Source organism: Fusarium oxysporum, chromosome II (assembly GCF_013085055.1).
Source record: "Fusarium oxysporum Fo47 chromosome II, complete sequence".
Taxonomy (NCBI): Eukaryota; Fungi; Ascomycota; class Sordariomycetes; order Hypocreales; family Nectriaceae; genus Fusarium; species Fusarium oxysporum.
In genome coordinates, this window is record NC_072841.1 from 5396465 (window position 1) to 5420404 (window position 23940).

Consider the following 23940-nt stretch of genomic DNA (forward strand, 5'->3'; position numbering starts at 1 on the left):
CCCTCCATTGCGTACATTGATACCAAAGCACCGACTCTTTGATTATGGCTGAGATCCGAATCGGTTGGGACCGTCTGCAAAGGGCTATCTAAAATGATAGCAAGACTGATTTGATTGGTAAAGTCCCAATTGTCCGCATGGTCGCCTTTTGGAATGACCAGAGTCACGGTAAGGAACTTGAGTATCTTGTCCTCTGGCCCTTCCGCTTCCGCTATAGACCCAGTAGAAATCTTCAGCCCAAACATCTTCTGGTCGACAATCGGTATCTGAGCTGTGGCTGAGGGCAATATCAGGCCAGGGAATTTCACCAGCAAGCCCCTGTCTGTGAGTTTTGAGCTTTTGAAAGGCCCAACAGTAGGGTGTTTGATATAGTTCAACCGACCATGTACTAGAAACGACTGCGGTCCCCATCTGAAGCCATCTTCGTGCATCCTTGCAAAGTCCCCGAATATGATGCTGTCCGGAAATCTTCCCTGAAGTGTCAAGAGTCGCTTCATCTGGGTAATTTGGTGGTCTGGTGCAGTGGGCGTTTCGGTGATTTTGCCTACGTCAAGTCCAAGCAATGTGCCAACGCAGATTGTTTCGTCCTCCGGCTTGCTAGTGGTGCGCCATGAAATACCATACCAAATAGATAAGAACGGGTTAAAATAGGGAGTTCCATGAAGATGCATAATCCACGACGAATTCTCAAGTAACTCAATCCTCACCTTACTAACAAAGCCGTTCAGGTCAGCAGACTGGTCTGCCAAATCTTGTTCTGAGGGCATCAGATCGTTCATATCCACGATTTCGTTGCCACTAAACACGCAACGGAGATCTTTGGCTAGATTTGCTTCCTGGAAGGTCCACAGTCGGCTCCCCCAGTTACTAAGCGCAATTTGCGCCAAACATTCTAAGGTTGAAGGTGGACGTTTAGATGCAATGAGTCCACTGTCGAGAACCAATACTGCATGAGCCTGTTGGTATGTTTGACGCATGTTGACAATTGCTAACCTCCGTGAAGCGGACGGGCGGAGAGGGACACACAACGTATCAATCCAAAAATAGTGCCTGTCCAATTCTCCCCCCGGTTGCAAGGGCGCAAGATACCGTCGTAACTCTAACAGCTGGCACCACGGGAGACTGTTCCTGTGAGGATTGCCTCGTCCATCTGCCCAAACATGTGATATTGCAACGAATCGCATATCGGTTCGGTACTCAATTATCTCAGGCTGCAAGTCCATGCCACCGAGGTAAATGTTTGAGACCGATATGATAGGAATCCTGCCTTTTTCGAGGATGTCTATCACGGTTTGCATGTCCGGCACCCAATGCAGGTCCTCGTCGGGGGGGCCTGTATCAAGATTCCCGCTTTCATCCATGAAACCATTGATGAGATAACATAGCTGACACTTTCCGTCTTTGACCGCAATGTGCTTAGTTTCATAGAGTACTTCTGTTACCTGATTGGCAACACAGCTCTCTCTTTGACACTGCGAATGCCTTCTCAAGTCTCCCGGTGAACCAAGGAGGTACGCATAGTACTGGGACCAGGGATGGTACAAGTCCTGGAGCTTGGCGACTTGATATGGACACCAGCCCGCCGATTCAAACAACGATCCAAGAAATTTGCAATTCTTCGTACGAGGATACCCCAATGCAAGATCATAAATCCGAAATGCGGCATTTCTCAATGTTAATAGTAGCATTCCTATTGAGAAGACGATTGATGATGCTGGCAACGGACGGCTATCGTCTTCAAAATCGTTCACCATAGCCATGGCGGTCCGCAGAACAGCGTCAATGCTCTCAATTCGCTGAGTTCGGCTTTCGGCAGAAGCCTTTTTTTCCTTTTCAGCCCACAGGGACAAATGTGTGGTCAGGTGTCTAGTTGTGATAGACCCTTCCTCGTCGTTGATATAGTTTGTCAGGTCGATTTTGATGTTTAAAATACCAAAGATCTCATGCAAAGTGCCAAAGTATAACCAGCTTTGCAGGAAGCCATAGGCAGCTCTTGTCGACCTCTGTCCATCCTTCTGTACATCTAGGATGTACGGTTCGCACATGTGGCTTACGGCGAAATCCAAATAAGGAAGGAGACAGAGTCCTTCCTGAATGCTTAAGCCATCTTCACTAAGTTTCCCGGCATTATTGGGAATGAACACCGATAGCTTCAATAGTAATGGCTTATCTTTCTGCCATACTGTAGCCGCCTCATCATACCGTCCAGTTGATTTTAGCTCGTCGTGCTTTGAGAGCATGCACCGGAGTGCGTCACTGAGGGTGGGTGGGTTTTGTACGCTTGAGACGGATGTAGGAGCCAATTCTCCAGCAGCAACAGTGGAATTATGGTCGACTATTGTTACTATATTAGAAATCTGCTATTATGGGGCTCTTAGACAATAGGAAGATTTGTGGTCATGCCCTAACCGGTGAAATCAGATAACTCACCAATCAAGGTATCGAGCAACTCAATAGAATCATTGAGTAGTACTGTGTATTTGTTCTCAACAGCACAGGTACTGAGCGCCCGTAGGTATCTAACAGCATCTTGGACTGTGGTCCTCTGCAGGACGGCGGCCTGGTCGAAAGAACAAGCACTCTTGACGAGATCGGCAATTGTCCACTGCTTGCGAGAAGGATAGCCGTCAAAACCGAGCTCATCGTACATTTCCCCGAGAAAGGGTATTTTGAGAGTCTTGTATGGCCTTGACGGGCCAACAAGGTGATCCATGCTGCTCAAAAGCAGGCTGATGTCCGTTTCACGTTGTAGTAGATATCGATGACTGCACGAGGGACGGGAATAGCTACTTTTATCGTTGAAATTTGCTTTCGTTGGAACCATGCCTGATCCTGCGGGCGGTGTTGAGAACCTCGCCGCGCTGCTAAGCCTGCTCCATTAAACCCACCACTGGAGGTCCTTCCTGACTCTCAGCTACATGACACAGCTGGCCATGTTCGAGAAGCCACAAACAAGCAATGAGTGAACCTCCGAGAAAAGACGGAAGTAAAGCCTGTGGTAGGGGCGTGAGCCTCGATTGGGTTCACGTGGGCCGTGGCTCTATAACATCACCCACCAACCGCCCTTTTACCACCTGACCGGATTATGTCATGGCAGGCCGCCTCGTCGGATGTACGCTCCATTCAAGTGTAACCCAGCCATTACTTTAGCTCCGCCCCTATGCCGCCAATTTTCGACGGGAAATCAAAGACTTGATGCATTAGCACTCATTGGGCCTGGTATAATATTTAGCGTCATTGTTGTAGATGCATGCGGGGTAGGAATCACATGCCCTGGGCGCTCACATCCCTTAATTACCATATGCTCTATCATTTCTCAAGTCCACCTTGGTCACTTGCAAATCCATAGTTGCAGAGGCTTTCCAACAAGAACAGAGAGCTATGAGCCTAACGTAGAGTCTTGATGGCAGACAATTCCACCGCCTCTGCCCTTGCTGGGCAATGGCGCAATCCAGCTGGCTTCATGTCCCTCTTGATGATAATCGGAGGCCCCGTCATACAGTCAGCACTTGCCCAACTCACCGGACCATCTTTCGTCCCCATCTGTTTTAGCTTCGGCTGGGTGTCGTACGCATTCTCTACCATAAGTGTCTTGGTCGGCGATGGACGTTTGATGCCACCCGCAGACTACGCCTGTAAAGTTATCAATCTCGAAAACGGCTATACACGAACAAACAGATCTTGGATTGTTGGTCGATTATTGCGAGATCTGGAAAAGCCGCTTACGAATGAAGCATTGCGGGTTGAGGTTTATGAAGCCGTCGATACTCCTGGTGGAAAGTTTCTGGCAGGGGGCAAATCAAGATGGTTTGGATTGGGGGCCATTCTCATTCAACTCGGCATCACTATCATACCATTGAAATGCTTTGGTGACTGGGGTCCTTTGATGATTACCGTATTGGGAACTATCGGAGCCGTTGCAACGGCGGCATTACCTCAATGGAAAGTGGAGAAGTTGGCCTGTCGGGTTAAATCGGCAAAAAGGATAGCGATTACCACAGGGAATGGGTCGCGCCATGTGGTAGTGATTCTGGGGAAAGTGGGTAGCTTGGATATCGAAGATCTAGCCGCGGCAGAAGGACCACGCCAACCAAGGTCATGGAACGAATTCAAATGGTGCGTGAGGTACGTGGATGAAAGTGGCAAGGAGGTAAAGGTTTCTCGGACAGAAGCCTTTAAGGAATACATGAAAGAGAAGGGCATTGTCACTGTGTGGAATGGGACCTGGCTAGGTGTTAGGTGTTTTCAATGGTACAAAAGCGGAGGGGGCGAAGCGGTGCCACGGGCGAGCAGCAAAGACGTCATGGAATCCTACATGAAGAAACGAAAGCTTAGGGACGAAGAAAAACTCTTCCGTGGCCTTCCGATAGGCTTCTGGATAACCAGGCTCTTATGTGGAATTCTCATACTTCTTTGGGCAGCAGTTCTCATCTCAGTAATGGCCCTGAAAGAAAGAGTATGGTATTTGGTCGGGGTTGGGACAGTTGGCATGATCCAGAACGCTACCGCTGCGGCGATGAGCCGAACGCCAGAGGCTCGTGGCATCCATTTGAAAAGGGGCAAGATGATCTTCATTGGACAAAAGGTTATGGATGTGTTGATGGATCTTGATACGTGGCAGCCTGGATGTGGCAGGTCTCTGCTCAAGGAATTTTTCCCTGCAGGGCTTGATGTTCCTAAGGATAGAGGGGAGAATGACTGGTGGGAGGAAAAGAAAAGGAAAGATGATGAAAACAGGGGAGCGAGTGTGGGAGAAAGCGGAAAGCAAAAGGCACCGTCGGAAACGAAAAAGAGTTACGGTCAAGGTAAAGATAAATATGATCAAGAGCGCTATGAAGATGAGAATCGCCGGAAAAGATGCAACAGTGAAGAGGTTGAGTAACCCGGTGTATGATGATAGTGGTAGGGTTTGCTGGTTAGTCACTATAGCCTGTTCTATATATATATAGGAAAGGGTCGCCTAGATCACATTTATTGAAAAATAATCAAGTTTTGAGTTACTTATACGATTAGAAATATAGTTTCGGGTTAACATAGTGCGTTCCGAAATTCCCATAACACGATTCGCGTCATTACGGAAAAACCAAGGACAAATATTTCAACTCATTTGAGAACAAATAGGCAACCCAAGGCGGTAGATGAAGATGTTGGCTTTCATACAGATGGATCGTTTTGGCTTGAAAAAGACCCTTAATTAGTGTTTAAGACTAGAAAACGCATATAGTTTGGACAGTCCGTGGTCATGAGCAAATGAACCCCCAAGTGGCACGATTGTTGAGCTAGAACATTGAAGGCCACATTGGTGGGAGAACAAAGTCACTCGAGCTCGTTTCCCGGATATGCCCAGCACACAGCGCTTCGGAGGCCGAGACCCTAGTAGGCACTACTTATTGTTACTTTGATTGTGTTGCCGGATTTGTTATTGGGTACGGCATAATTGCTACTAAATTCATATGTGACAGCATCATAATAGCCCTCCTTTTGTAGGTCCTAAGCAATTAAGAGACCAGAGAAGCTAAAGTTAACAAAAGAAGTATTTAACCTGATTGATCTGGTCTTCACAAACCTCCAAAGGCTTATGACAGCTATTTAAGATAGTTGAAAATGGTTATATACGGTTCGCTTAGGTACATCATTCCTCAACTGAAGAAGGTCGTTGACCTAGATTGGGTTATCTTGAATTGAGACGTATTTGTAGTACAAATCGCACTAATCCTGATATAAAGGCGAAAGCTTTCGATCTCTAGGGACTGAAGTAGCTAGACCGCAATCGGATGGTTGTCTCTTAGAGGTACGAAACGACATAGTGTTGCCGCCATCAGCTAATACCGATTCGTCCAAATCACATAGGTCCAATCAACAAAATGACCCTCATTCATTCTTATCAAAATGGCTACTGGAAAAGCCTCAATCTGGGGTATCATGGCCATACAAAGGTCAGGGGCTGCGATGAGTGCGTTGATGTGTGCGTGAATGTGGGTGGATTGCGGCTACACTCGCCTTTCTTCAGTTTGACAACGAATTTATCTTCCTCCGGCGCGATTTAATCATTTTATCGACGCCTTGATTGCTCGTTTAGCTGATTTAACTGACCTTCGACATGTTTTGACTAAGTGGTATTGCGTGAGTGGTGATTCTTGTAGCATGATGGCCTAGGGCTGAATAATTGCTATACGATTGATAAGGACCCATTTTAATTTAGTCTGTCCTGCATTATTGCCTGAAATGTGTGAGCATCCCCGATCGACTCTTTTCTAGGACAACATAGAGTTCTTGTCGATACAGTACAGTTATGGGTTATGTTCATATTAAGCAGTTTGATATCCACAACTTGATAATACATTGCCCTTGCGAGGGGGTGCATATTGCCAACATATGTATATTTATTTTATTAGTAACACTATCACGGAGCCTCATCTTCAACAAATATTTTACCATTCATCCTCTCCTTTCTCGCGAGAACCCTTATCCCACAAGTTAGTAGATACATGAGACGTTATATGAAATACAGGGGTAAAACGGATGATACATCCTTTATGGTACACAATACCCGCCACTTTGTTAATCTCTAGGTCTATAGCTGGACTAGAAAAGCTCCCAATATAAGGCCTGTTGAGATTGTCTACGACTCCCTGCCTGCTGGCAATATCATTTGGGAAGATTCTGGCTATAATAACGAGTATCTCAAGCCACCGGGTGACCAGGCGTACATCTGATTTATTCGTGCACTTGTATTCATACTTTTGCAGAACCGGTTTGACGTCGAGGCGGACCATTTCCCGGACATGGTTGATGAAATGCTTGTTGTCATCAGTTACAACGTGCGGAGCATGTGTAAGGACATATTCAGCCACTTCATAGAAAATCCAAGCACGGTTTGGGAAAGGCGGAATCGCCACTCAAATGCGCAGTCGCGAATTAGCATCGGAATGAATTAGAGCATCATTTTGAAGTAGGAATTCTCTAGGTTGGACCGCTTGCCGCTATTCCCCTGCGGCATGCATGTCCAATCGACCCAGATGTAAGACCACTCGCTATCGCTTGCAAGGTCCTCGATAAACGCAAGCAGGTCCACACCGGCGGGGTCTGGATTATTTGGTTCCAGCCAGTAGTGGCTGACGAAGTAGCAGTCCTTATTGTTAACATAGCCGTACGAAATGGGTAGGAGAATGGACTCGTCTAGGCGATTGGGGTCCCATTTCGTCAACCGGTGTTGCTGCAAAAGGATTTGCGCAGCTGGAAGAACCAGAACTCACGCTTGGCCAGAAGGTCATCGAACTTTGTCAGATCGCGCAGTTTGGCGGAGTGTGATACGATTAATGCATCCCTGTCACAGCCCACATAGTTAATGCTCTCCAGGCCTGGGTGCTGCGATCGACAAGAGATCGGAAACTGGCGCTAGTAGCGGAGTTTGTCGGGCCGCAGTGGGCTGTTTTAGCAGAACAGGATGTTGTTTACCAGATTCGGCCTCTTGTTCTTCGTAGGAGGAGAATCCCGCTCCGCTCATGGCGCTCATTTGAAGGAGGGAAAACCACTGCGGGGTATTCAATTGTCCATCTGTCCGTATTCCAGTCACGGGGACAGGATGTAATCATTCAGTCTGACTGCAGTGCAGTAGACCTGCGTGCACTGTTCTGAGACCTTCACATGGCCGCGAACGTGGAGGCTTGAAGGCGCTGGCCAAGCTAGCTATTTTATCGAAAGTCTTATCTCTTTGGGTGGCACAAGGCATCACCAAGGTTACTTGCCCCACTTGGCTGACTAACCACGCTAGTACCTGCGGGGTATATAAGGTTCTCGTCAGATAGCTAGGTAATTTTTTACTACTAAATTTATTAAAAACCTTATATAAATAGCCCCTAGCCTATTGCAATTAAAATAATAAGCTCTTTAAAGATATAAGATAGCTTAGATAATTATAGCTTTAAGACCCCCCCTTTAAGTAACCCTACTATTATGCCTAATTTTCTGCCTAAAGAGGGCTGCAGTTAGGATTTTTAACCTTTTAACCTTAAATATTATAATTTTAAAATTAACCCTCTGCCTTAAAAACCTTTATAATTATTCTAGCTTTTTATGTTTATTTCCCTTATATAGTTATAAATTAAATATACTAATTCCTAGGTCTCTTATCTTCTTAAAAATAGTATTATTAATAATTAAAATACCTCTCTTTTTAAATACTTATATATCCTTAAGTAAAAAGGCCTCTCTTCTATAATAGCTTATATATAGCTTAGAATTATTATTTACCTAGGAATTTATAGGGAAATCTTAATAAAAGACTATTAAAAGGCACCTAGCCTAGGAGATTAATACCCTCTTTACTTAATTATTAAGTTTATACCCTTATATAAGTTTTAACTAATTAGCTATTATTTTTATACTTTTAATTATATTAAAGTTAATATAAGAAATAAAAATAATTTTTTAAAGACCTTTTAAGTAGCTAAAAAGTAATTTAATTTTATATAAAAGGTATTAATTAAGCTTTATTTTCTAAGGACTAATTTAATTATAAATAAGTATATAATATTATTTATAGGCAGATTAAAAGAGATAATACTTATTAAGGGAAAGCCTACCTTAATAGGCTTTAAAGTCTAGGTTATTACCTAATAGGGCTTTTTTTTTAGTAGCTTTAATATATAAAGTTATTATTATATATTATTATTATTATTAATTTACTTATATTAAAGCTAGTAAGTAAAAAAGAAAAGTTATAAATTAAGATTTCCCTTAGTATTATATAAAGTATTATAGTTTACCTAGTAAAAAGGCTACTTCCTTAGATATATTATATCTTTATAAATAACCTCTTTTTATTATTATAGCTCTTCTATCTTTTTAGGTAGCTTAGCTTTAAAGCTATAGGTATAATATACCTTTATTGCAGTATTAATATTATAAGAAAAAGAATAAAAAAGACTAATAAAGCTCCTAATAGTATGCCTTTAAAGTATAATAAGGTTATATTAATCTTAATACTAAATAAAAAGGTATAAATAACTTTTAGCTATATTTCCCTTATTAATTTATTTCTTTTTATTTCCCCTAGGTGATTTAAATTACTTAAAAGGATAATAATATAATACTTTTTATTTTAACTATATATATAAGTGCCCCTTACAAGTATATATTAAAAAAGAGGAAGTTATTAATAAAAAAAGATATAAAGGCAAAAGAAAAAAAGCTATAATGCCTTTTTAATAGGAATAGCTTTAAAATAATTCTTATATTTATTATTACTACTTAATATAATAATAAAATAAATTATATAGATTATAGTAATTAGATAAGGTCTTATATAATATATAAGTATTAATCTTATTATAATTTATAATAGGTATTACTTTAAAGCTTCCTCCTTAAAGTTATATTTATAAATAGCTTTGTTTTATAAAAGAAAACCTAATAGCCTTATTAAAAGCCCTATAATATACTAAAAGCTTAGAAGGAATATATTTATAATATAATTTTTAATACCTATATTATTAAAGGCAGTATAAGAAAGAGAAGTTAGTTAGGAAAGGAAGAAAATACTAAGGATCTAGAAGTATAATAAAATTACCTATAAAGAGATATTAATTATATTTACTATAGCAGCTATTTACCTTACCTAGCTTACAAAGGCTATTAGTAAGGGCAGCCTAGACCCTTTAAAAAAAGAAAGGAAAAAGGAGGCTATCTTAAGCTAATATTAGGAAATTAGAGGTACTAAAAGACTAGGTATAGTTATAAAGTATATAATATAGCGATTTATAATAATACTAACTATTAGTACCTCTATTATATACTAATTTAGGTGTAGGTGGAATATACTAATTATTATAATTATTTTAATTGGCCCCTGACCCTAGTCGTGACCTCCTTGATGCCTTGTGCCACCCAAAGAGATAAATCCTGATATTTCGAAGTGGGACTGAAAGCCTAGACTGTAATTGCACAGTGCCCGCAATTATGCGGAATACAAAAGCTGGTTATCATCCTTAGCTAGTGCTGTAGGAATCAGCCATAGGGGTGCATAAGGGGAGGATCCATTGTGGTGGGCTAGTGTAGTGGCGGTAATGTTTGACGAGTCATCACACTAAATATGAAAAGCGTTCATTGACCTCGTCGTTTTCGGCCAAAAGGTTCTATAACAGGCATATCTAGCCCTCAAGCAGTTGGTCACACGAGATGGTAGAATGCATGACGAGTTCTTTTGACATGTGATAATTCGGTTTGTCTCACGATTTACCAATCCCCTTCTAGATTATATGTAGAAAACCAAGTGGGGTCGCGTAAAACCTACAGAGTTATAATTACGCCGGCTCATGCCTACTGGCGCGGGGAGTTTTACAGAGCGGGCTGAAAATAGAATTTACTTAAATCGCCATGATTACGCCTAGCACTACACTGTATTTTCTCTTAGGCTTTTATGACTTTTGAAGCGATAAACAGTGGATGTATGCAAGTTCTCTTTCGTGTCTCGCATCCGATCAACCAGATTTAAGGATTTTCATCGACCCCGCGCAGACGCCATCATTACCTCTTTTTTCCTTCTGTCAATCCTCTCCCCAAGGGCGGCTTGGGTGCCACTGAGTCTCGCGCCTCCAAGATGTCCCAGACCTCGGGGGCCCAAGAAGAAGCATCAAGCATAGGAGCGGGCCGAAAAAGTCCCCAGCCTATCGTTTTGTGTCGATTTCTTTCAGGAATGGTGGTAAAAGAAGAAATTGGTTTTCATGAAATCCACTACATAGCCTTCTCACATGTCTGGGGTGACGCCCATTGGACTACGCTGAACGGCATCGCAGACCGGGTCAAAGTTTCCAAGTCGAAGGCTCGCTTCTTGGAGCATAACCTGCAGAACCTTGTTGGGAACAGCTACTTTTGGATGGATGTCCTATGCATTGATCAAACAAAGGATGAAGAAAGGATCAAAGTGACAACTATTATCCCGCAGATCTTCGAACACGCTCAAAAACCCATTGTGATTCGAGACGGGTCGGGTTATGTTTCGTGCTGCGCACTCGCCTTTGGGAACCTCTCGACCTGGGGCGACTACAATGCTGGTGTTAGTAGATGGCGTAAGCACTGGACCGACGAACATAAGCATCACTTGCTTAAGGAAGGTATTCTGGAAAGGCTGTGGCCTCTACAGGAAAGCATACTCTCGAATCGCATTCAGTTTGTCACATGCGAAGAGTGCCATTTGACATCCATGGACATGGACTGGGGAAGAATTCTCGGCGGCTAAAGTGACAAATTAGCTAACGTGGACTGCTTGTGGGCCTTCTCGAGAGCATGGGCTTCGCACGGGAAACGCAAAAAACCTTCGGCGGACGAGCAACTATCTTTTATATCTGCTTTACTGAACAACGGAGTGGTCTTGCGGGAGTTTCCTGAGGGATCGTCTCTATCAGGTGCTATAGAAGAGGGATTCTTTATTCAGAGCAATAGTACGCGGAGAGCCACAAAGGCAAGAGATCTCATTCTATCCACTATGTCACAGTATGACTGGTACTTGGCACCATCACCTCAAATGGTGCGACAAATGGGTTTCGGACCGCTTTTTCGAGATTGCTTTGCCCAAGCAAGGCATGCAAATCGCGCAACCCTACCCAAGATTATGGCTGGCATGGTGGGAGAACAGGGTGATTCATTGGAAACTTCGAATGTACCTGAACCAGAACTCCTGGGAGATCTGGTCAAATTGTTTGGGCTGGCGACTGACGGTGCCCTTCAGCACGATGCAGATTGTACACTAGGAGTCGAACTAGGCCCGGTCGTGGTTCGCAGCATTGAATCAAGCGACATGTCAACCATCTTACGGATCTTGGAAGGGAGCCTCGAGTTCTCAAAGTCTGCCTGGGGGCTCGCTGGAAGAGGCGAATTAAGTCTGCACGAGGCCTGGCCGGACGTTAAAGTCATTTCCGAGGCCGAGGACGAAGAGTTATCCAGAAATGACAATCTACGCCATAACAATGCAATTCAATTCCTCAACCTCATGGTCCTAGGGATTTTTGATGGAGGTGGCATGCAGATGGATTCCGACTCGTTTAAGAGGGATCTTATTTAAACCAACCCTTCGAAATTCAGTAAGACCTTGGTCCGCTTGGGCGCTTTGATCAGCTGTGGAATCGGCGTCAGTGCCTATCTGTGGTCCAAAAAGGTCTGGACTCCTGTCCTTGTTACCATAGGTAAGACTGATCTTCTCGGAATGATATCTTCCTCTGAGCTGGCAAACAACTCCTTTCCTGATGAAAATTACTTCCGCCTTACTCATCCGGTTTCTTCCAATATGCCCATTACGTACAAACACGCGATCATTACTCGTCCATGCGAAGGGTTGAGGTCGCGGCACCGATGTGTCGGACTGCTCCCTGCATTCACAGATGAGAAAGTGGATCACGAAACATGGTTAAGACGATATAAGGATTTAGGTTTTCCAGAGGTGCTAACCTTTAACGTTATAGATTTAATATAGACCCTAATCTTCTTAGGTATAAGTATAACTAAAATATAAAGAAGTAATAGTTAGTGTTATTAAGTATTATACCTAGCTTATTAACTTTAGAAAATCCTATTTTAGCTATAAGATAAATTTAAATTTAAATCTAATAAAAAATATATATAAAATAAAACTATATTAATATATATAATAAGTAAGTAAGTCAGATAAGTAAGTAAGCCATTTTTCTTAACCCTTAAGTTAGGTATTATAATAAAAACACTATAAACTATCTAATTAATTAAAACTACTTATTATACTCTTCCCTAGATATCTTAATAACTACCTGGCAGGCCCTTATATTATACCTGCCTTTATTATATATATTATAATACTAAATACCTAGTTATATTAACCTTTCTAAACTACTACTTTTTAATAATTTAGCTATTACCTATATATTAATATTTATCTAATTAATTACTTATAATACTTCCTATATAATTATAGCCCTCCCTTTCTATAATTTAATTCTTTTTGCCTTTTAATACTAGCTTAGTATTTTATTTACTTATTTAAGATTCTTTAACCTAGCCTCTATTAAGGTTAATTAATATATAGCTGCCTTTACTACTTTAGTATTAGACTTTAAAGCTTTAATTATTAACTCTAGGGAGCTATTTTTATACCTTTTAATTTGCCTTTTAAGTTATTTAAACTAAGATTAGGCCTTAATTATTATTAATAGGGTTTTTAAAGTTTAAAGGCTTAATAATTTAATAGCCTCCTTAAGTAATATTAAAGGCTATAACTATATATTAAGCTTTAAGATTATATTTTTTAAGTTCAAAAAAGTAAGCTTAGCCTCTTTAAAACCTCCTTAGATATTATTTTTTATAAAAATAGATTAAAATATAATATAAAAGGCTAGGAAGAACTTAGTCTTTAAAATATAAGTTATAAAGTATTTAATTAAATACTTTATTTCTTAATTATATATTATTTTTAATATAATAAAATACTTAATATTAAGAGATTAAAGTAAATAAGATATATAAGTAAGTATATAAAATATAATAACCTTATTCTTCTTATAATATCTCTTAAAATTAGTAAAATAATAACTTTTATAATTATTAAGGATTAAAAAATAATAAAAACTAATTAATTTATTAGTTATAAAGTAATTAAAGTATTTTAATTACTTAAGACCTAGCTTATTATTTATTTATTTATTTTAGCTTATTATAATAACTTAATTACTTAGGAAGTTATATTCTTAATACTAATTTGAAAGGTAATATTAGCTTTTATTAATAATAAATAAAAAAATTAACTAGCCTTTTATATTAATTACCTAAATTATTATAATTTATTTTTAATTTCTAAGCTATAATAATTTTAATTTTCCTTGCCTTTCTAACCTTATACTAATTATTCTCTCTTATTTATATTAATAATATACTAATATTTAGCTAATTTATTAAGTCTTTTATATATTATATCTTATAAGTTATTTAACCCTCTTTATATTACTAATACTAATAATCTTTAACTTTAGGTAATTAAACTTATATAAAACTTAATATATTTTCTTTATATTTTACTATAAAACCTTATAATTACCCCTCTTTTATCCTAGATATTATAATATATTATCCCCCTTACCTTTATGCTATAGTTTAAGATTATAATTAGCCTAGTCTTTATAGGTTATTAATCTCCTTTAATAAAAGTAGTATCTCTATTACCTACTTCCTAATATTATAAAGGCATTTATTATATAAGCTGCTATAAAGTTTCTTTAAGAACTTATTTTATCTTCTCTATAAGTAGCCTCTATTTAATACCTATTTAAAAGTCTTAAGGCTTTTTATCTTAGTATTAAAAAAGGCATTACTAATCTAAGGGATATAAAGATATAATTATATAAGCTAGAACACCTTATAGCTAAAAAGGGCTAGCCTAATATAGGTAATATTATTTTTAATTATTTAAGTTATTTTAATTTTAATAGCTATTATATAAAGCTTATTATAATTACTTTACTTAGTGCTTAAGAGAGTTTTTTTAATTATTTAAATTATATTATAATCTTTTATTAAGTAGGGCTAATTAGGCCTAGGTAATTATAAGCTTTTTTAAATAATAGGTATTATAATAAGGTAGTTATAATATTATTAATAATTATAATTAGAAGGTATAAGAAGTTAAATTAAATTACTTATCATATAATAGATAATTTAAATATAATATAAGTTAATAAAAGATATTTAAAGCAGGTTATAAAAAGAAAATTAAGGCTAGCTAAAAAGTAAGGCTTTCTATCTAGGTTATATATAGCTAGGTTTAGGCTATAATTAAGGTAGTTAATTATAATAATATTAACTTAATAAAGCTTTGCCTACTAAGGGGTAATAAATATATAAATTATATTAGACTTTAGAGATATTTAAATATACCTTTTAAGGCTAACTTATAAACTTAAAAAAAAGAAAAATAATTATTCTAATTATAATAATATTTATTATAAAGCTAATCTTATTAAAGTTTTAGATATTATCTAATTAGATATTATACTTAGTAATTATATTTTATATAAGCTTAAATTAATTATAAATAATAATTAGATTTTTATATTTAGTTTTTTAATAATTATATTTTTAAAATAAATAAATTTTTAGCTCTAATTAGTACTTTATAAAGTTATAAGTTTATTACTTATTAATAAATAATATATTATAATTAGCTAATAAAGAATTAGCTATTTCTTTAATAAAATATAATTAAGAGGAAAATCCTTATAAATTTAAATTAAAAATAAATTAAATCTTTTTTCCCTTACTATTAGCCTTATATAAGGCTATTAAGCTTTTTAACTTTTCTATAAAGGCTTAAATAATAAGACCCTTATAGTAGGTTATTATTATAAAGTCTAAAATTATATAAGGTTTATTTATCTTAATAATATAATTACTACCTTAACTAGGTAGTATTAATATTAATTACCTCTTAGTAGTTAAGTTATCCTTTTTTCTTTATTTTATATAAAGGATTAAGATAATATTATACTTAGTTTATTTATTATATTTTTACTTAAAGGTTAATTAGACCCTAATCAAGTAAGTAATTAAATATAAATTTATAAGTAAGTTTCTTAACCTGGCTTTTAACCCTTCTTACTAATAATATAATAGCTATATTACCTTAATACCTATATAAAATAGCCTATAGCTATATAATTATACCTATTATATAACTAGCTATAACCTTAATTTAACTATTAGGCCTACCTTAAATATAGCTAATAAAAAAAACTTAAAAAAAAGTATATAATAATAACTATTATTAAAAAAAACTTCTTATTAAGTTATAAATCTAACCTTATTAAGATGGCTATTTTTAATTATAGCCTAATCTGGTTAATTAACTATATATATTAGAGGTATTATATTAATTTAATTAATTTAAACTAAGTTAATTTTAAGCTATTAGGTCTTAAGAACCTAGAAAGAGGCCTGAGTAAAGGTTATTATATTTAGTTAAATTAGGCAGCCTTTCTTACTGCCTTTATAGGTAACTTAATTATATATAAAGAGTAGCTCTTTAATATATTTAAAAGGGTTATTACTATTAAGGGGGAGCTACTCCTAGATTAATAAGAGGAGTCTATATATAAAGTTCTAAGATAAATATAAGGTAAAGGCAGGGTTTTATAGAAATTTAAAGGACTTAAGTTAACTTTTATATAAGTTAATTAGTAAAAGTTAAATTAACTTAAAGCTATAACTAGCCTTTATTAATTAAATATATATAATAGGGTATATAACTAATTAACCTTATATATAAGAATAAATAAAGTAAAATTAATAAAAAAGCAGTAGTTTAAACTAGCTAAATTATTATTTATTTCTTTAAATTAAATAGTTTTTATAACTTTAGGATATAATTATATTATAATTAAATACTATTATAATAATATTATAAGGTATAATAATTAACCTTATAGATATTTATAACTTATTATACCATAAGTTTAAGGGTATTTTAAATAGCCTAAAGTATAAAAAGAATTTTAACTTTATTTAAAAAATATAATATATTAGGTAATAATAAAATATCTAATTAAATAATATTAATATAAAATATAAGATTTTTAACTTATTTACTTATTTAACTTACTTACTTATTATTTTTTTTTAAGTTTATAAGTTAGCCTTAAAAGCTATATCTAAGTATTTTTAAAGTCTAATATAATTTAAATATTTCTTACCTCTTAGTAAGTAAAGCTTTATTAAGTTAATATTATTATAGTTTATTGCCTTAATTATAGCTTAAACCTAGCTATATATAACCTTACTAGAAAGCCTTACTTACTTTTTAGCTAGCCCTAATCTTCTTTCTATAACCTACTTTAAAGGCCACTTTTTTACTAACCCTATACTTAAATTATCTATTATGCTTTTACTTCTTAGGTTAGCTAGAGGCTAAGTAGTAAAAACTATATTATAAACTTATTAGTAAGTAATTTAATTTAACTTCCCCTTTTAATTATAATTACTAATAGTATTATAACTTTATTATTATAATACCTATTAGAAGAAGCTAATAGGCACCTAATCCTAATAGGTATTATATAATAAAAGGTTATAATATAACTTATAAAATTAAGTAACTTATTATAAAAGATAATTATAATAAGTTTTATAATATAATAATAAAAATTAAAATAAACTAAGGAAAAAAAGATAATATTAGCTATATTAAATTAATAATCTTTAATTATAAAATCCTTTTACTTTTATAGCCTTATTATTAGCTAATTAATAAAGGCTTTTTTAATTATAAGATAGAGCTATTTTATAAACTAAAAGAGAAGTTACTTAGAGGGGTAAATTTAAGTTAAAGGGAAAGGGAATTTATTAAGGCTTTTTGCCTAGGCGGCTTATATAATAAGTAGCTTAAGGCTATTTAGTAATAGGCTAAGAAGGTATTAAAGAAGATTAAACCTTAATAAAAATAAAAGAGGGGTACTTATAGGGTTTTATAGGAAGAAAATATATTAAGTTTTATATAAGTTTAATTACCTAAAGTTAAAGACATAAAGTTATAATATTAGTATTAGTAATATAAGGAGGGTTAAATAGGTTATAAAATATAATATATAATAGACTTAATAAAATAGCTAAATATTAGTATATTATTAATATAAATAGGGGTTACTTACTTATTATATATATTAATATATATTACTTTTAGTTTTTTTATTTTATATAAAAGCTTTCTTAATTATATTTAATATATTATAGTATTTTATTAAATAAACCTTATTAGAGTTTGGTATTTATATACTTCTTTTAATAATAGGTATTATATTAATATAGCTATAATATAATTAGTATTTTTAATTTAAAAAAAAGAAGTTAAATTAAATTACTTATTATAAATATATATTAAATAATTAAAGTATAATATACTATAGGGGTTAAAAAAACTTTTAATTAATAAGAAAACTAGCTTATAAGTTAATTTACTAATTACTTTAGAAATAAGCTAGTATTTTTATAATATTTAAATAATTATTATTTTTATAAATTCTATAAAAGAAAATCCTTATAATATCTTTATAAATGCCATAAAAAAAAATACTAAAAGTATATATCTTTAAAGGTCTTTTTTTAATTTATTATTATTTTTATAAATAATCTTATAAATTTAAAGACTACTAAAACTTATAAAAAGTTTTAAGAGCTTTTAGGCCTTATAATAGCTACCTAGCTTAATATTATAATAAGCCTAATTTTAATAAAAACCATGGCTATTTTAATAGCTTTTATAATTATATAAATCCCTATAGGCCTAGTTTAATTAGCTTAAAATACCTTTAGAAGGTTTTTTTAAACCTCTTATAGGCTTTTTTAGCCTTATATCCCTTTTATTATCCCTCTTTCTACCCCTTATAGCTTTTTCTAGCTATATCCCTTTTTATTAGATTTTCTAATTATGCCTCCTTCTTATCCTTTTCTAATTATATTTCTCTTTATCACCTTTTTAGGCTACATCCCTTATTTAGTATATTTTCCCTTACTTATCCCCTTATATACTCTTTTTTCTTATTTTTACCCTTATTTTTATATCTCTTTTACCTTTTTTATTTCTTTTTTATCCCTATTCTTTGCCCTTTTTTATAATTATAATTAAGTTAAAAAAAGCCGTTAGGTAAAAATAGCTTGGATAATTTCATACTAAGTTTGTGCAAACCTTAACAGCAATTAGGCTCCTCTTCTTATAATATAAATATATATCTTTAAGTAATAGCAGGTATATTTCTAATCCGTTTTATATTAATTATTAATTATCTACCTAGCTATTATATTCATGTTCCGGCAGATCGGGTAATCATAAATAGCATGCTATAATCACATGTCTATACCTACCTGATGGCATGACGTCGCACCAGCCACCCCCACCAACAGCAAACGTGAAGTGACCACTCTCGTCATTGTACTGATAAGTGGCTTACTTAGTAGCTTGTTACTGCATGTGACACATGATAGTCAGCAGAACCGGGAGCACACCATTTCACAAAACGATAAACTTCGGGAGGAGGGGCGGCTCAGGTTGGACGAGGCCAAAAGAATGAAGTGGCATTCAGGCAAATAAGTTCGCATGCCCAAATGACTGACCATCGTCTCTTTAAGTCATTGAACTTGCTGTTTGGAAGATTCATTGCGCATGCATGTAGTTTCTCCCCAACATGACTGTCCTCACGCTGTGCCGCTTCGATGATAAAGGCACGCTATCACTATCAGATTGTGATATATTGACTACCAAGTTCGTCGCCATATCCCATATCTGGTGTAATGCCTCTTGGCGCGATGTGGATCACATTCCATTCAAGATTTTCGTTTCTCCTCACAAGGGGAGATTTATATCTGAGACACTACCACGCCTTCTAGCGCCGGGACAATATTTTTGGATGGATGTCTTATGTGTCGATCAGTCCAGCAAAGCGGCCCGAGTCGGTGTCGTCAAACACATCCGAGATATTTACAGAAAGGCAACCAAGACCATCATTTTGCGAGAAGCTGGAGGCTTCAATGCCTGCTGCGCAACTATCATTAATGAATATCTGAGCTTCAAAGAGGATCCTTTGCATTATCTACGGGACGTGGCAGAAATCTTGGATCCCATTGAATGCCACATGAATACATATCACCCAACTGGACTTATGGAAAAGTGGCTTGAGAGAGTTTGGCCCTTGCAGGAACTGCAGCTGTCTGACTCGATCCAGTTCGAAGTATGTCAGGATGGTGACGAGGATCAGGTGGGTACCAAGGAGCGCTGCTTGGATGGAATGAATTCAAGGATAGATCAGTTGCTCAGCGCCGGGGAACTTTGGGTTCGTTGCGGAAACTGGAAATGGGAACTCGATGCAGAGCGGAGTGCCAAGCTTCAGCGAGAAACTCCACGTGAGGAACGAGTTCACAGAGAATTCCTCGATAACTTGTTCCAGGACGACCAAGTGCTATCTCGCCGACATGAAGCCAAAAAGAAGTTCATAGCTGCGATTTTGGGAGATGGAAAAGCCTCTCGCGGAATGACGGTTCAGTCTCCAAGTTCCGAATTGAATGCGTCTCCGTTCGAGCAGCTACGGCAATCACAGGGAAGCGCAAGAGAAACTAGCAAACCCAGAGACTTCATCTTGGCTGTAATGGCCCAGTTCAAATGGTACGATGTACCATCATGCGCTGTATCGGCGGATCTTGGTATGTTTTACGAGGACTGCGTTACGCAAATCAAGTCCCTTTTTGATCGGATACAAACGCCCTTCCATTCCCAACGTTTCGACGAGGATATTCAACGCGCACAGGATATCAAACCCAAAATCACAAGAGGTCTTATAGAAGGTTTAGATGTAGATGCTTCCGACAGCAGTCTACCTTCACACAATGTTCCGATTCCCAAGACCTTGGGGGATTTTTGTATGATGCTGTCATATTCGAGATACGACGACCTGCAATGGCGTGAACCACAGTGGGAGTGTCCATCATCAGGATACTGGAAGCTACAATCGATTAGTGGGGAGGATTCGGCAGAAAGTATCTTGGATGTTATTAGCCGAAGCCTCTGGTTTGCGAACTTCAAGATGCAGTCCAATTTTTTGCAGCAATTGAGGCGTTGGAAGAGTGAAAGCAAAACAGAGGTAACTGCGAGAGATATCAACGAGCAGCCGGAAGTTCTGGTTCCACCTGGCGTAGACAATCTCCTCGCACAAATCTGCAGCTATCACGGTCTTGTCCGGTCGATACCGCTGCACAAGATCAAAAATGACATGGTTTGGCGAGGTGATATCATCCAGGGTACGCCGATTCGATGGAGCGGACATGCGGCGTGGGAACGGATTAAGAAAGTCATCCTGGATCATGACAACTTCGACTTCAAGGAAGCAACCTTAGGACTCGCAACTACTATCGCTTGTGGCCTGGGTCTAAGCGCTCTTCCATGGATCAGAAAGCATCTTAAGCCTCAAGTTCTCGTGCTCTACGATGCCGAGAGTGACACCCGCCAACCATTGCAGCAAATTCTCTGCTTTGTTTCGAAAATCTTTCAGCTTGACGACCATGATAGCGCCCAGATCAGCGCATACGAGCGATTAAACGCGCCTTACATACTGATGAGGACAAGAGATGCTACGGATGCTCACGTGGTAGGAATTCATCCGGAGCCAGACTATTGGCAACACGGACCTTTTGACATCCAATTTAGAAACTGGGGGATGATCTCTTTGGTTGAGCGAGTCCCTCGGCATCTCTTAGGCAGAAGAAAGGACATCATAAGGTTATTTGACCTCACGGATGCGTAAGCTATGAATAGCCAAAGAAATTCTGGTTTAACATTACTATCGCGGGCCGCAAGGAATAGGCACGTGGCAGTAGTGCAGCTGCTTTTTGCAAAGGATTTACTTATAAAGGATAATATTATCCTAAATACCTAAGATAATAATAAAGCTATTACTTATATAAACTATTAACTTATATACCTAAGAGTATAATAATTAAATAATATTTTATAGGCTAATATATTTATAAAGTAAGTATAATAAATAAGGAAGTATAATACTATATTATATAGCTAAATATTACTTACCTTATAGTAATTAAGATCTTAAATAAAATAGTAAAAAATATAAAAGAATTATTTTTAATAAGAGTATATAATAAGCTATATAATATATTTTTATATACTAATATTTAGCTAATCTATTAAGTCTATTATATATTATATCTTATAACCTATTTAACCCTTTTTATGCTACTAATACTAATATTATAACTTTAAGTCTTTAACTTTAGGTAATTAAACTTATATAAAACTTAATATATTTTTTTCTTATTTCTTTAAACCCTATAATTACCCCTCTTTTATTTTAATTATACTCTTATAGTCTAAGATTATAACTAGCTTAGTTTATATATTATTAAGGTTTAGTCTTCTCTAATACCTTCTTAGCCTATTACTAGATAGCCTTAAGCTACTTATTATATAAGCTGCCTAGGCAAAAGGCCTTAATAAATTCCCTTTCCTTCTAGCTTAGATTTACCTCTCTAAGTAACTTCCCTTCTAGCTAATAAAATAGCTTTATCTTACAATTAAGAAAGCCTTTATTAATTAGCTAATAATAAGACTATAAGAGCAGGAGAATCTTATAATTAAAGATTACTAATTTAATATAGCTAATATTATTTTTTTTTCCTTAGTTTATTTTAATTTCTATTATTATATTATAAAGCTTATTATAATTATTTTTCTTAATAGTTTACTTAATTTTATAAGTTATATTATAACTTTTTATTAAATAATACCTATTAGGATTAGGTACTTATAGGCTTTTTTTAATAGGTATTATAATAATAAAGCTATAATATTATTAGTAGTTATAATTAGAAGTTAAATTAAATTAGTTATTATAAAACTATAGTAAATAATTTAAATATAATATTTATAAGGATTAATAAAAAAGTAGCCTTTAAAGTAGGTTATAAGAAAAAGATTAAGGCTAGTTGAAAAGTAAGTAAGGCTTTTTAGCTAGGTTATATATAACTAGGTTTAGGCTATAATTAAGGTAATTAATTATAATAATATTAACTTAATAAAGCCTTGCCTACTAAGGGGTATTAAATATTTAAATTATATTAAATTTTAGAGATACTTAAATATACCTTTTAAGGCTAACTTATAAATTTATAAAAAAGAAATATTAAATAATTAAAGTATATAAGTTATAAGGGTTAATTTAAGACTATTAAAATAAGTTATAAAAATAAAATTAAAGCTAAGTATATAATAAGTAAGGCTTTTTAGCTAACTTATATATAGCTAGGTTTAGGCTATAATTAAGGTAGCTAATTATAATAATATTAACTTAATAAAGCTTTACCTCCTAAGAGGTAATTAATATTTAAATTATATTAAACTTTAGAGATATTTAAATATATTTATTTAAGGTTAATATATAAACTTAAAAAAAATAAAAAATTAACTAAAGCTAATTATAAGTTTATATTATTTACCTCTTTTTTTAATAAGATAATTTTTTAATTTACTTTTTTTTAATTATTTATATATTTATATATTATTATTTTTTTAAAGATATAAGTTATTATAATAACTTTACTAGCTTTATAAAAGCTAATATAAGTTAAAAAGCTAAGAATATTATAATAGTTTTTTATAACTTATTTTATAATATTAAAAATATATTTTTAATAATAAAAATAAAAAAAAGTAAAATTAATAGCTTTTTTTACTTTTATTTATTACTTAAGTAAATACCTAACTTTAAAATTTATATTAAAAGATAAAAAACTAATTTTTTTTTTTTTTTTCCTTACTATTAGCCTTATATAAGGCTATTAAGCTTTTTAACTTTTCTATAAAGGCTTAAATAATAAGACCCCTATAGCAGGCTATTATTATAGAATTTAAAATTATATAAGGTTTATCTGCCTTAATAGTATAATTACTGCCTTAACCAGGTAGTATTAATGCCAGCTCTTAGCAGTTAGGTTACCCTTCTTCCTTTATCCTACCTAAAGAAATACTACGCCTAGTCCATCCATCACAAAGTATATTCCCTAAACTAATTTCCTTCTGGTCACACTTGCTGACATTAATCATAGCCACTAACACAATGCCTATACGCAACAGCTTGCAGCCTAATCAGGGCTATTGCATAACTAACCACAATCTTATTAATATAATTAGATCGGTGTTAAAGTAAGCTAAGGGCAAAGATTATTATATATTGCATAAGATAGCCGAAGCTATTAGGATAAACTTCTCTTTAAGGGGCAGATTAAGCCTAGTTAGGATAGCTATCTTTAAATGCAGCCTGATCAGCTTAATCAGTTATATAGATCCGGATCACCTAGGTGGTATAATATCTCTGACCTGGCTAGCCAGAGAGCTATCTGGATTAAAGAAGCTAGAAGAAGCCCTACGGC

General features: G+C 35.0%; 4 protein-coding genes across 4 annotated transcripts; 3 read left to right on the top strand and 1 right to left on the bottom strand.

Moving 5' to 3' along the window:
* Positions 1 to 389: 389 nt before the first annotated feature.
* Positions 390 to 2713, bottom strand: FOBCDRAFT_156233 (uncharacterized protein; the record flags this gene model as incomplete). Its single annotated transcript, XM_059608377.1, has 3 exons — positions 390 to 1333; positions 1382 to 2015; positions 2588 to 2713. Coding segments are annotated over 3 exons (1704 nt in total), but the record flags the coding sequence as incomplete, so codon positions are not given.
* Positions 2714 to 3403: 690 nt separating this feature from the next.
* Positions 3404 to 5000, top strand: FOBCDRAFT_316394 (uncharacterized protein; the record flags this gene model as incomplete). The annotated part of the gene is made up of 1 exon (XM_054703564.2): positions 3404 to 5000. The coding sequence occupies one exon, from the start codon at positions 3404 to 3406 to the stop codon at positions 4880 to 4882; it is 1479 nt and encodes a 492-aa protein (XP_054559539.1). The 3' UTR covers positions 4883 to 5000.
* Positions 5001 to 10600: 5600 nt separating this feature from the next.
* Positions 10601 to 12061, top strand: FOBCDRAFT_257830 (uncharacterized protein; the record flags this gene model as incomplete). The annotated part of the gene is made up of 2 exons (XM_059611210.1): positions 10601 to 11114; positions 11253 to 12061. 2 exons carry the CDS (start codon positions 10601 to 10603, stop codon positions 12059 to 12061), a joined length of 1323 nt encoding a protein of 440 aa, XP_059464303.1.
* Positions 12062 to 19190: 7129 nt separating this feature from the next.
* On the top strand, positions 19191 to 21572 carry FOBCDRAFT_197849 (uncharacterized protein; the record flags this gene model as incomplete). Its single annotated transcript, XM_059608890.1, has 3 exons — positions 19191 to 21143; positions 21510 to 21526; positions 21569 to 21572. The coding sequence occupies 3 exons, from the start codon at positions 19191 to 19193 to the stop codon at positions 21570 to 21572; spliced, it is 1974 nt and encodes a 657-aa protein (XP_059464304.1).
* Positions 21573 to 23940: the final 2368 nt, after the last annotated feature.